The sequence below is a fragment of the Chanos chanos genome, chromosome 2 (assembly GCF_902362185.1).
Source record: "Chanos chanos chromosome 2, fChaCha1.1, whole genome shotgun sequence".
NCBI lineage: Eukaryota > Metazoa > Chordata > Actinopteri > Gonorynchiformes > Chanidae > Chanos > Chanos chanos.
In genome coordinates, this window is record NC_044496.1 from 35,675,401 (window position 1) to 35,689,154 (window position 13,754).

Below are 13,754 nucleotides of genomic sequence, written 5' to 3' on the forward strand. Positions count from 1 at the left end.
ACTGTAATTGAGGCGTGTGCTGATTATGTTGTTTAAGCACTGAGTGATGACTGTTGTCTAGCTTCTTGTCTGGGCTTTGATTGTGTGTATCTGCGTTTAGCCTGTAAAACCACTGAACAAAAGAACTGTGTTCTATGCTATACTGGTCTCCGGCAGTGTAAGAATCAAGTGGACAGTAACAAAGTACATTTACTTGAGTACTGTACTTAAGTACATTTTTTGAGTATCTTTACTTCAGTATCAATTTCTCTGGAAACTTATGACTTTTACTCCACGACATCTGAAAGACAAATAACGTACTTTTGACTCCACTACATTTCTATGAAGGTTCTCGTTACTCATTACTTTGAAGCATAGCTTTGAAGTCAGCAGATGAATTTTCTTTTCTAAAATGCGATAGGCCATATTGTGTTCGTCAGCGGAGAAAAAACAATCACAGTAAACTACTCCTTCGCCATCAGTCAAGTTTAAAGTGTGTGCTGCATTTTTTGAACAGTTGAACTTGGTGGTTGTGATGATGGCTACTGCTATGGCAGATAAAGATGGTAAAGATAAAGATAAAGGTTCCTCATCAGAGGAACCATATGGCCATATCTGAATTTCATATTTGAGATTTTTGAAATGAAGAAATATTTGTGTCATTTTAAATGTTTGCTCTGTTTACTGCACACAAACTTCATCAATGTCTTCAAAAATTTGCCATAACACACCCACATCCACACCCACACACATGCACATGCACACACACATGCACGCACGCACACACACACACACACACACACACGCACACACACACACGCACACACGTGCGCGCACACACACACACAGCCAGAGCTGTGTCAGAACACTGCCATGCTGTTTTGTGGGGCTGGGGTGGGGTGTTAAATTTTTAAAAAAATGAAAGTGGCAATGGCTGTCCTTTTGTGGATTCAGTTGTATTTCTATAGGCTTTGCAGCATATTCCACAAGCTTTTTATCCTACAGGCTCTACAAACAAGTCAGTGCATTCAGTAGGTTGTTTCAGAGTCAATAGGCTCTGTAAATGCATTGTGGCAACAATACAACACTATGTTGACATGTCCTTTTGAATACTTAAGTATTTATAAAAGCAGGTACTCCAGTACTTTAACTCAAGCTAAAATTTGACTGAACAACTTTCACTTGTATTGGAGTAATATTTGACCAAGAGTATCTATACCATCTCTGGTAAGAATACCTAACCACAAAGGCAATAAGACTTTACAGACAGTCCAGACAGCACAATCTTTTCAGAGATTTATTAAATTTTACTCTTAATTCAATGTTATGCATAAATTGCAAGGCTGTTCACTGTAGTTAACAGTGTAAAATAAGAAAAACATACCTGGAAGGGGACAGTGAATAGTACACTCAGGTATATGTGTTGATGTTGGTCAAAAGAGAACAAAATGAAAGAGAGAGGACAGAGAGAAAGGTGTGGAACTTCACATTGGGAGCTAATAGAATGTGTTCAGCTTTGTTCAAGCTGGGTGGAAGCTCTCTTTCTCAGCAGTCTGATAACTTGGATCAGGAGCAAGCAGCTCTACTACTGTTGGGCAGTAGTGTGTGTGTGTGTGTGTGTGTGTGTTAGTGTGGGTGTGAGTGTGTGTCTGTATATGCAAGCTTTTGCTCTAACTCAAATTACACAAACCTGTTTCAAAGTAACTCACTCACTGAGCTCCTGAATAAGATGGTGTGCTGTGGATGGTGTGGTGTGGTGGATGGTATGGTGTGGTGGATGGTGTGGATGGTGTGGTGGATGGTGTGGATGGTGTGGTGAATGGTGTGGTGAATGTTGTGGTGGATGGTGTGGTGGATGGTGTGGTGGATGGTGTGGTGAATGGTGTGGTGAATGTTGTGGTGGATGGTGTGGTGGATGGTGTGGTGAATGGTGTGGTGAATGTTGTGGTGGATGGCATGGTGGATGGTGTGGTGAATGGTGTGGTGTGGAAGGTGTGGTGTGGATGGTGTGGTGAATGTTGTGGTGGATGTTGTGGTGAATGGTGTGGTGTATGGTGTGGTGTGGATGGTGTGGTGAATGTTGTGGTGGATGGTGTGGTGTGGATGGTGTGGTGGATGGTGTGGTGTGGATGGTGTGGTGGATGGTATGGTTTGGTGTGGTGGATGGTGTGGTGTGAATGGTGTGGTGTGGATGGTGTGGTGGATGGTGTGGTGTGAATGGTGTGGTGAATGGTGTGGTGGATGGTGTGATGTGGATGGTGTGGTGGATGGTGTGGTGTGGTGGATGGTGTGGTGTGGATGGTGTGGTGGATGGTGTGGTGTGAATGGTGTGGTGTGAATGGTGTGGTGTGGATGGTGTGGTGTGGTGTGGTGTGGTGTGGTGGATGGTGTGGTGTGGATGGTGTGGTGTGGATGGTGTGGTGTGGATGGTGTGGTGGATGGTATGGTGTGAATGGTGTGGTGAATGTTGTGGTGGATGGTGTGGTGGATGGTGTGGTGTGGATGGTGTGGTGGATGGTGTGGTGTGGATGGTGTGGTGGATGGTGTGGTGGATGGTGTGGTGTGGATGGTGTGGTGAATGGTGTGGTGGATGGTGTGGTGTGGATGGTGTGGTGTGGATGGTGTGGTGGATGGTGTGGTGTGGATGGTGTGGTGTGGATGGTGTGGTGGATGGTGTGGTGGATGGTGTGGTGGATGGTGTGGTGTGGATGGTGTGATGTGGATGGTGTGGTGTGGTGGATGGTGTGGTGTGGATGGTGTGGTGTGGATGGTGTGATGTGGATGGTGTGGTGTGGATGGTGTGGTGAATGGTGTGGTGGATGGTGTGGTGTGGATGCTGTGGTGTGGTGGATGGTGTGGTGTGGATGGTGTGGTGGATGGTATGGTGTGGTGTGGTGGACGGTGACTGGGTCAAATTTCAGCAAGACTTCAGCTCCATTTAAGTAGAGTTGCCTATCCATGTCATAGAACATCAGCATATCTTCATCTCCAAATGTCATAGATCACAGGCAAATGGTCAGGGACATCAGCAGCGTGGCTTGTCCGTCTCTGTGGTGGTTTTGGTGTGGAAGAGTCTCTTTAGGAAAAAGAGCTGCAGGTACCCAGCCAGGATGATGACTATGCTCTGGGCTGCAGACCAGTACCTCACGTAGTTTCCATTGGACAGGAGCAGGTAGTAGTCCGCTCCCCTCCTCATACGCCCAAAGTTGTAATGACGCCACATGTGGAAAACAAGACCCTGCACTTTGACTGAGCTGTCCTGAAAATCAGAATTCACACATTTGTTTTGTATTAAAAGATGTGTACAGCTCTGGGGAACACAGCATTTCTGGGAGAAGATGCAAGAGAAGGATAGTTAAGAGAGAATATGCAATTACGAGCCAAACAAATACATGATTCGAAAAAACAGGGTTCAGTTCTATGTCAGCCTGTGAATTTCCTGGGAAGCTGCTGCCAGAGTTTCATGTGATGAGATGAGATCTAATGAGATCTATGTCAAGGCATTCGTTTGGACAGCCTGACAGAAGAAGAACTATGACATGGGACTTTCACGGTTTCTCCCAACTCACTTCAATCGTCGTCAGTGTGTCATTAAGCTGTTTGTTGGTTTCCTCTTTCTTCTTCTTCTCTTCCTCTTTCTGTCTGTCGGCATCTACCTGTCCATCATAGTACACTCCAAAGCTCATAAACACCTGCATGCTGCCGAAGCGATTGTGAAAATTGCTGAAGCACATTTGATAGAAACCTGGAGAAATATTTTAAAAATATATATGTACACAATACATAAAAAGAAAGAGTTTTTGTATTTAAATGTTATCAACAGGTACATGTGAAAACAGCATGTAAGCATCCCCGTGCCCTGTTATAAAACCTCATAATTTATGCAAGTTAAATCACCCCTTCATTTAACCTTTCTGTTTTGTGACTTAGGATGCGTTCACACACAGCATGTGGTTAAGATCACCAGCTCGTATAAGACTGAATCAGAGAACATCGAATACAGGACTGCATGAAAGACATCAAACTATCTATCTATCTATCTATCTATCTATCTATCTATCTATCTATCTATCTATCTATCTATCTATCTATCTATCCGTCTGTCTGTCTGTCTATCAATCAGGAATCCAGTTAATGTCATGCATATTTTAACAATGTAACTTTTGTCATATGAGTGACTGAGAGTCACTACTGTGGTGCACAGACACACAAAACTTTTTTTATCAAATGCAAAAAGAGTACGTCAAATAAATAAGACACCGCTCACCTGTCTCCTCTGCATCAAATCCAATCTGACCGGTGGAATCATCGACCTTGCTCAGCAGTAGCCCTTTTGGGGAGTTGACGGTGACGGAAAGGTGTCTGTCATTGGCCACGCCCGTCACCCACTGAACCTGGACACACATACAGTACTTGGTGTGTACTCACAATTTCATCCATTTATTTGCACAGCTGTTACTTTCCCATATGGCCTATTTTCTAAACGTCCTCACCGCCGTGTCTGCGGTAAAGTTTACACTACCTTTTCAAATTGTTAGCAAATGGCTGTTCAGATGCTATACATTTTTTCTCCCCCTTACTCCTAGGGTCAAACTGAAGTTGAGATATTCCTTTCAAATGCAGATCTGAGTCTAGGAAAACACAAAATCTCCAACCCTCGTCTTAACATAGGCACAGGTTATGAAATTCAATCAGGAAATCTGTTAAATCATGCTAAACAAGTTCATTTAGGCAGTGAAAGCAAACGTTAGTCATTGTTTGCATTCTTTGAGGTCATTTCACCATTCTTCAGTATAGAATTTCTTTCACACTGTGAACCTGCTCACCCAGTTAAGTTTAAGTGATAGATCAGAGGAATTAGGTGGAGACTTTCTTATGCTAATAAAGTGAATTGTAGATGCACAAATAGTGCAGTGCATAATGAGATGAGTGTAGTGTTTTCCAGCTCCAAGACTGGATGTCCTCAGGACAGTGCATATTTGTTTAAGCTCAGAATCAAGACTCCTGATTCAGCACATCAAAGTCTTCCTGATCGTTGCCTGATTCTGAATAGGTATGTTTGTGTAAGTCTACACAACAAACACACAGACCTTACAGGTCCCTGGAGTTAAGGCAAGAAATACAATTTTCTTCCCTCACTAACTGTCTGCTGCAGACCCTATGCACAGTCATGGAAAAGTTGGGATGCCAGAAGAAGCAGAAACTAGAATAATTCTTTTTCAAGTGACCGATGGCGAACTTGACCTCATTACACATTTCACCATATGGTTACAGTAAATTCACAGTTAAAAACAGTAGGGAAATATTTCCTCAAATTCCCTCCGTTTGACATTTTAGCACATTTTTGATTTCTTCACATGTTGCATAATTTCATATGAAATCACTCTTTACTTTCACATTCAAAGAATCCAGTTTACAGATCTACAAAAACAGCTGTTGTGACATTTCCTTTCCCTTTTACACAACACGCATGGCCAACCCGAACATCTTACCATGAAGTTGAGGTAGAAGTGCTCGCCATGGTGCGCAAAGTGCCAGAAACACTCCAGCGCAGTGGCCGGCAACACCACAGCAAAGTCATATTGGTCCGCACCCCAGAACAGGTCTTTATCGGGGATGTCGGGATGAGGGCTTCTCAGATGATCTCCTCTCTCCAGCTGTAGCATGAAGAGCAGCAGAGCCAGGCTGAACACTTTTCCTGACATTACCAAGCTGAGACTGCACTTACATACTTCCCTGGAATAACTGCCTTCACTGGAGTGAGACTAGAGACAAGTGTGAGAATGATCCTGGGGTTTGGGAAGCCAACAGGTGGTTAACTCTACCCCTGACGTGTAGCTCTGAGCAGGTCTGTGGGTGGGAAAACTATCGTAACGCACAGGTGGATGTCGCCATCAATACGTCACAGTTCACCATTATTTGGTTTTATGTGTTCAATTTCCTGAAATTCTTTTTGGAATTTCAAAAATAATAACATGCTCATTGTTGAGAAGTAATCATTTGTATTTTGTAAATGTACATTGGTAGAAAAACACAATTACAGCATGAACAAACAAAATTATCTGCAACACAACCATGGAGAAAGACAGGTAAGAACAGAATGTCAGTGGTCAGAAGATGGATAAAAGAACATGATATTCTACAAAGGCCATAACTGAAGGACAGGAGAATAAAAAAACCATCCTTAAAGGACATCACTGAGTGAACACGCTTCCACTGATTCCAATCAACTTTCAACACTCTATTGTCAGATTCTACTGCTTCCATAACAATCCCACCATGGAAAAATGAGTCGGTGTGTTGTCCTACAACAAACCAACACTCACAAAAGAGGTACTGCAATCAATCTGAGGCATGACATGCTATTTCCAGTCTCGGTAGGAACAGTGACCATTCTGTGTATTCATTATTCATCAGAGGTTTCCAGTGACAGAACACTGTAGGTAACCAAGACACGTGGATTTAGGTAGCCAGTGACTTGTTTAAGTGGTACAGCAGGTTTTTATGGAGCGAGGATTTCCCCTAACACACAGAACAGGCCCTGACCAAAGTTGGACTGAAGCATGCCAGGAGAAGACAAGTCCAGATACATACACACTGATATGTTAATGAAATGTCAAGTTTCACTGGATATGGACCTCACATCCCAGTCAATGTATATGAGATGCCCTTAATACAACACAACAAACATATAAATGCATAAAGAATTGCCTATAAATGTGTTACAATGTAAAAAAGTAAAAGTACCTCAAACACAAACAATCATTCATACACCTTCAGTCCTAGGTTACATTCAGCTGAGGGCATGAATAGTTCTCATCTACTCTAATGTAATATATTATATAAAGCTATGACCTATGTATAATATAGTATAATATAAAGCTATCACCTATGTTTGGTTACAAAATATCAGAGCAATGGTTTATAATTATCTTAAAAGGAACAGACTGATTTCAAGTAGGTCTCAATGAACTAATATACTGTCACTGAATTAATATACTGTCACTTCAGTCAAAAGTGCAAATGTTGTGTTATGCCAATGTCCTGTGAATGGACCCCAACAGGACAGTGATTCATAGGTTTCTGGATCTTTTGGGTTTCAAACTTGCTGGAGAAGTATCTGTAATGCATATTGGGGAGGGGATCAATGCTACACAAGGACGTCCATACCACCATGCCCGCAGTAGAAGTGTCTGAGGATGGCAGTGTTGCCAGGGAACACAAACTGTCATAAGGTCTTGTAGCGTCATTCATTACTTCACAGTGAGATTCTGTAGAGTACACTGCCTGGCCCCAAAAAAAGCCACTGTTTGGATTTGGAGCCTGTGGAGGCAGTGTTATGATCTGGGGTTGCTTCAGTTGGTCAGGTCTAGGCTCAGCAACGTTACGTGGCAACAAAATCAAGTCAGCTGGGTACCTAAATGTATTGAATGACCAGGTTATCCCATCAATCAATTTTCTCTTCCCTAATAGCACAGGCATATTGTAGCTTGATAATGCCAAGATTCATCAGGCTCAAATTGTGAAAGAGTGGTTCAGGGAGCGTGAGGAATCATTTTTACATAGGAATTGGCCACCACAGAGTCCTGACCTTAACCCCATTGAAAGTCTTTGGGATGTGCTGGAGAGGACTTTACAGAGCGGTTTGACTCTCCTGTCGTAAACAAAATCTCGACCAAAAATTAATCTAACTCTGGATGGACATTAATGTTGTGATGTTGCAGAAGGTTGTCGAAACAATGCCGTGGAAAATGCGAGCCATAATCAAAGCTAAAGGCAGTCCAACAAAATATCAGAGTGTGTGATTTTTTTTTTTTTGGCCAGGCAGTGTACATCTGTGTACTCTTTGGGGAACGCTGTTGTTAATCTGTACTGCTATGACAAACACACAGTAACCACACTGAAAGGAGGATGTCAGCTAGAGGTGAGAAGGGTTTTTTTTGTGACAGCTAGCAGCCTACTTCTTCCTTGAACAATGGTCAGTTTCAGAACTTTCTTTCTGATATCAGTTTAATAGGTGATGTGGTTAATTTTTGTACAGTACAAGGTCCATTGCAGGTTTATGAACAAGATCCCAGATTTGCAAAATGGAGAATAGCCTGTGTCTGTCATCACTGAAACTAAAAGTGTACATTCACTTTTTCATTTTTCCAGCGAAAACCCAAGTTTTCATTCAGAGCGGCAGACCGGCATTTGCCAACTAGGCAAAACTCAAATCCAAACACCGACTTTTTCTTCTCTACCAGGAAGAGTGAACAATGGATCAAAAGTCATGGATTGTACCAAAGGATGGGTTCTGGTGGTTCTGTTACACCCCTGATAGCCCCTTCAAAGCAATGTTATATGATTAATAATGGAAATCGTGCTGAAATCCCTGCGATGGACTGGCAACCTGTATAGGGTGTTTCCCCGCCTTTTGCCCAATGAATGCTGGAATAGGCTCCAGAATGACCCTAATTAGGATAAGCGGCTTAGATAATGAGTGAGTGAGTGAGTTCTGAAATCCCTAACTGTGCAGGTTACACAGTGTGCATGTTCTATCAATACACAGTCATCTCCTGCTATTTGTGAATGCAGCTCCAATCACATCAGAGAAAGCACTGGAATCTCCTCTGAGGACTCTGTGTGTGTGTGTGTGTTTGTGTGTGAGTGTTAGTTAAAGACAGACAGTCATTCAGCTGTAGGGTCCGGTAAGGGCTCAGACGGAGAGTTCAGGTCCTGTTCGGTGAATACGAGTGCTGAGGAATCTCCTGAGTCTGAGACCAGCGAAGGGGTTGATCCACAGCAGGGAGGGCTGCCCCCCAAACACACTCTTCATCCCCTCCCACCGCACACGCCGTTCCCATGTCGGCCGCTCTGCCTTCAGACGCTCAATCTCCTAACCAAGACACACACACACACACATCACCATAAACGCTCAGTCTCCTAAGTAACACACACATGTGCACACACTCAGGTAACCACAGACGCTCAGTCTCCTAACCACAACACACACACACACACACACACACACACACACCACCACAGAATCAGCATGGCAACAAAATCAACAGCAGTGACAAAGACCAGCGCTGAATGACAGAGCCACGCGTTTATTAGCATGTTTACCAAAGTTTATCTGCCCACCGTCAATAATCTGTGATGGACAGAGACAAAGACAGAATTCTGAAGAACACCGCTGCTAACAGTTTGACCAGTAATATTTGAATGATTCTAATGTGTTGATGCTAACATTAAGAATGGACTGGATTTATCAGATTCATTCATTATATATTCATATTTGTGAATATTCATTAAATAATTCCAGTCTATTCTTAATACATTTATTGAATGTTTTGGTTTTTTTTAGTTTAGATCTCCGTTTAAAAGAATGATCCAAAAAGCACCTCTCTGATTTGGCTTTACACGACATTCTACAAAAAAGAGAAGTTATGAATCATATAGACAGGCACGGACACACAATATTGACTGTTAACACTATCCCACTGTTTTCTTTTCATTTATATTGAGTGAATTCCTTTATATTCTAACAATATGTATTATTTTACCGAGATGTGTGTGGACATTTGTAGTAAGGACAACATGCAACATTGAGAAAAGCTGATACCTTTTCAACCTTCCCCCATACTTTCTAAAAGTTAAGACTGAAACACTAAATAGTGTCAAACTCACAGTTTCATCATCACAGATGGAGTGAATCTGTGTGCCAAACATGACTGCGGTGAAGGTGAGGAAGAGGATGGCTTCCATGCAGAGGAAGATCATGAGTATAATGGTGACGGGTGGGGAAAAGTCACTGCACTCTGCGAAAGGTGCAAAAAAAACCCAACAACACACCAATAGCTTAACACAGCTTTACACTAACACACACTGCATGCACAGAGCCTCATCACGTGTCCCATCCCTCAGGACTAAAGACTAACTGTTTTATGGTGTTCAGACTCGGAGGGTCTGTGAAGTTTCCACCTCCGTCATGTCAGAGTGATTACACATGCGGCTGTCACGGTGTGTGCTGCTTACCACTCCACTGGACCCTGACGCATGTGAAGAACTGAATTCCACACAATACCAGAGCATGGGCTGAGATCATAGCTACATACATCTGCATACGAAGAGAGAGATACAGACAGAGAGAGAGTTATAGACAGAGAAGGGAGAGAGAGAGAGAGAGAGAGAGAGAGAGAGAGAGAAGTTATATAAGATGCACTGTTTGCACACCAAGTAAATATAATCTGTCCAAAAGTAATAAAGCGTGGTATTGGAGTAGACTTGAGTTTCTGAAATGAATTGATTGATTAAAGTTGCTACACAAAAAACTGGTACAACACAAATGCAGGTCTAAGTAAGCTCTTGTTTGGATGAGACATCAAACTAGCCTTGAACAAAACTGAGAGCAAACTCACTGTGAAAAGGACAAAATAGCGCTGGTTGTTCTCGCCCACACAGTTGTTCACCCAGGGACAGTGATGGTCCATCTTTCGGATACAGCGCCTGCAGATACTGATACGGGGAACAAGACACAGCTCACTCTGCTCTTCACAGAAACGCATAGACCAAATGAAAAACTCCTCTGAGCGATAAGACAGTAAAATATTATCTCTGCATGAAGACTGTGCGTATTCATTATGAATTATGATATTATCTCTGCATGAAGACTGTCCTTATCATTATGAGTTTTAAGTTCCTGTATTCTGACAATTCTTGACAAATCTAGATTTTTTGATTAGCGCTGATGAACGCTAATACATGGGATTGTAGCAGAAGGTTAAAGACACTGTCTAATGTGGCCCAGACCAAGACTGTGACTGTGTGTAATGTTCTGGTGACAAAGCCAAACAGACATATTTCAAACGAATGGTTAAAACACTGACTGTGAGCAGAGAGGGCTTTTCTGGACTGTAAACTGTTACAGAGTGTTCCTCCGTCAGTCAGTCAGTCAGTCAGTCCGTCTGTGCTGGTGTGTGTGGGGGCTTGTTCTGACCTGCAGTGGTGTGCTCGGTCTGGTTTGATGCTGCAGCATTTGGAGCATTTGTAAATGACCTCCCCTGGCTTCAGCTGCAGCCTGTCCATGTACTCTTTGGTCGCGTTGCCCTTGGGAACCGCCCCCTGAAAAGCACAGATGAGTCAGAGAATGTTCAAATCTGCTTCAACTATCTGCACATCTTCAAGAAAAGAGTATGAGCTTTAGAGTCTCTTTCATTGTGACTCACAGCAGTGCACAATAGTTTTGAATCCTTTTATAACCTTTACATATTCTGTTATAGCATGTTACTGGAATGAATTTGAGTGTAACTTGTGTTACACTGTGACACTGTAACTCACACTGTTACAGTTACACAGAAAGTGCACTCTTTTTTAACAGCTTCCATAATGGCACTTACTCTGATGGATGTAGATGATATAAATGTTAAAGAGCAATTTTATAATCCAATACACACTTAAGAGATTATTTAATAACAATGACTTTCCAAAGCATAATTTTATGAGATGCATTTTATGATGCAGACAGCAAACAGCTCATACAAACAGGCCACATCTGAGATTCATTAGTGGAAATGTCGCACTGGTGTTTACATTGGGAGACAGGTCTTAAATTACCGGATCAGTTAGCATGGTGCGCAGATGAGAGGCCAGTGCCAGGACAGCGAGGGTATTAAACATCACTCCGTTGCTAACAGAAAAGAATGAGCTTTTAGAGGGCAGCAGCATGACGAAAGTGACCACAAAGTCAGCGTATAGCACCAGGAACCAGGTCACAGAGGCACAAATCATCCCACAGCCGTCCTGAATAAACCACACACGAGTGGCTTCACCAGGCAGGCCTCCACCACCCCTGCCCTCCAGCAGGGGGTGCTGCTGTTCCATGTCACGCAACCGGTGAGCCTGCATCTCACACTGCTCTGAGGAGAGGTGGAGGACAAAAAAAAAAGAGCTGGGGAATAAATGGGAGGATAGATACATGATATCTGAGTAATACCACATAACATTCACTGAGGACAAAAATAGCCTATTGACTTTTTCAGAAATAGACATGAAAAGGCCCTGCGTTTTCCTCCGGGCTAGTACTGGGTCCACTACAGGGAAGGTCACTATTGTTGTAACTCGTCAAAATAGTCAAATACAGTCACATGTGATTACAACCTCCAGTTTAAACATATCCAGAATCCAAGATTGATACACACACACACACACTCATCAACTCACCTCAGGCACCTTTCTTCACAATGCCATTCAGTGACTTCATAAGACCAGCAGTGAGTAATCTGGAAGCTGTGATACCACGAGAATCATTCTTAAAACTTGGTTCTTAACTACTCTGGGAAGAGAGGAGATCAAATAGACCATGTCTGACAATGTGATTCAAATTCTATGCCATGCCCATGTAACATGTAGACAAGTCCAATTAGTTCAACTGTGCAAGACAAAAGCAGAGGACAAGACAATAGCACAGGTTGTCATGTGGCATTAAACTAGCTCCTGTGGGTGTGTAATATCCAAGGGCTCCCCCATATTAACTGATGATGAACAAGTCATCATGTAGTGAAAACTAAGGGTCTTTAGTTCTGAATAACTGCATAGTGAAAAGAAAGAATCAAAACAATTCACTAAATATAAAATAAATACACACTGTACCGAACGAGAAAAATTCAAGAACTATTTAACCCTCACCAACATAAGCGTGCACGCAGGTTAGATTTTAGTTAAAAACAAGGATTTTAACTATAAAGCACAAAGGTTCCTTTAATGTAGCTGATAGATCTTGGAGATGTTTATGAACCAAAAAAAAAACCCCCCAAAAAACAATCTCAGGTAACAGAGGCTGACCGCATGAACACCTGAAATCACTGAGGCTGTCTGCGTAATGTTTGTATAAATCTTGATCTGCGTTTTGTTGTAGTTACTGCCAGTGTGGACTGATGATTATTGTAAAGACATTCACGTTCACCACTGACTTTGTAAAACACCAAACGAATATGCTGTCGTACTTTGACAGTTTAAGCAGGTATCACAAGACACAGTAGCCAGCGCTATTGTTAAATGCAGTATCAAGGGAGAACGTATTCACATGCAAAAGTTCTGCTATGATAATATCTGTATTTGAGGACGGAGTCAAGGTTTACGCGTCATTTAACGGAAGTGCCCATATGCAGTGGTGCATATAGTTTCTCTCTTCTTATATTGTGCAATCCCAGGAAATGCCTGTTTATTTTTAGATCCCCGACATTTAAACCCGAAAATCCAAATAAAAGTATTTTTATCTTTCATGCCATGACATTTTCTGGCGCACTTATCTAGAGAAGAAAATAGTAATTTGCCGATACTTGCAAAATATGTAGTAGCAGGATGCTAAACAAGCCAAAAGCTAAGGTGATGTTATACGTCCTATTATCAGTTTTCATTGACTTCAGCATGGCGAACAAGCTTAAGAAATATGAATCGCCACTAAATGTTAATGTACAATGACTTATTCACATATTCTTTAACTATTACTGAATGACTGCTTACCAAAACGACACGTTCCAGGAGTCTAATTTACGCACTTCATTAGAGGATGCTTTCACGTAACACGGACCGTCACATCCATAAACACGCACACAGCGGTAGCTGTGGACCAAAACGAGTGCTGAGCTATGAAGCAGTCAAGTCGGATTTTTTTTCAAAATAAGAGTCCAACTTAAATAAAAACCAAAACAAACAAACAAACAAAAAAACAGACTTCAAAATTCCAACCAATATAACGAACCCAGAGAATTCAAATTAAATTAGGTACTTCA

The 13,754-nt window shown here is 42.2% G+C and overlaps 2 protein-coding genes across 3 annotated transcripts; both read right to left on the bottom strand.

The window, feature by feature from the left end:
* Positions 1-3,004: 3,004 nt before the first annotated feature.
* Positions 3,005-5,684, bottom strand: tmed6 (transmembrane p24 trafficking protein 6). The gene is made up of 4 exons (XM_030766855.1): positions 5,472-5,684; positions 4,247-4,373; positions 3,549-3,724; positions 3,005-3,238 (listed from the first exon to the last, which is right to left on the bottom strand). Exons 1-4 carry the CDS (start codon positions 5,682-5,684, stop codon positions 3,005-3,007), a joined length of 750 nt encoding a protein of 249 aa, XP_030622715.1.
* Positions 5,685-8,677: 2,993 nt separating this feature from the next.
* Positions 8,678-12,809, bottom strand: LOC115805715 (palmitoyltransferase ZDHHC7-like). Of its 2 annotated transcripts, XM_030766385.1 has the most exons (7): positions 12,795-12,809; positions 11,578-11,862; positions 10,961-11,085; positions 10,383-10,479; positions 10,000-10,081; positions 9,652-9,782; positions 8,678-8,857 (listed from the first exon to the last, which is right to left on the bottom strand). In XM_030766385.1, the coding sequence occupies exons 1-7, from the start codon at positions 12,807-12,809 to the stop codon at positions 8,678-8,680; spliced, it is 915 nt and encodes a 304-aa protein (XP_030622245.1). The 2 variants fall into 2 exon arrangements, with proteins under 2 accessions (XP_030622245.1, XP_030622246.1); XM_030766386.1 differs by lacking the exon at positions 12,795-12,809 and having other exon boundaries at positions 11,578-11,868.
* Positions 12,810-13,754: the final 945 nt, after the last annotated feature.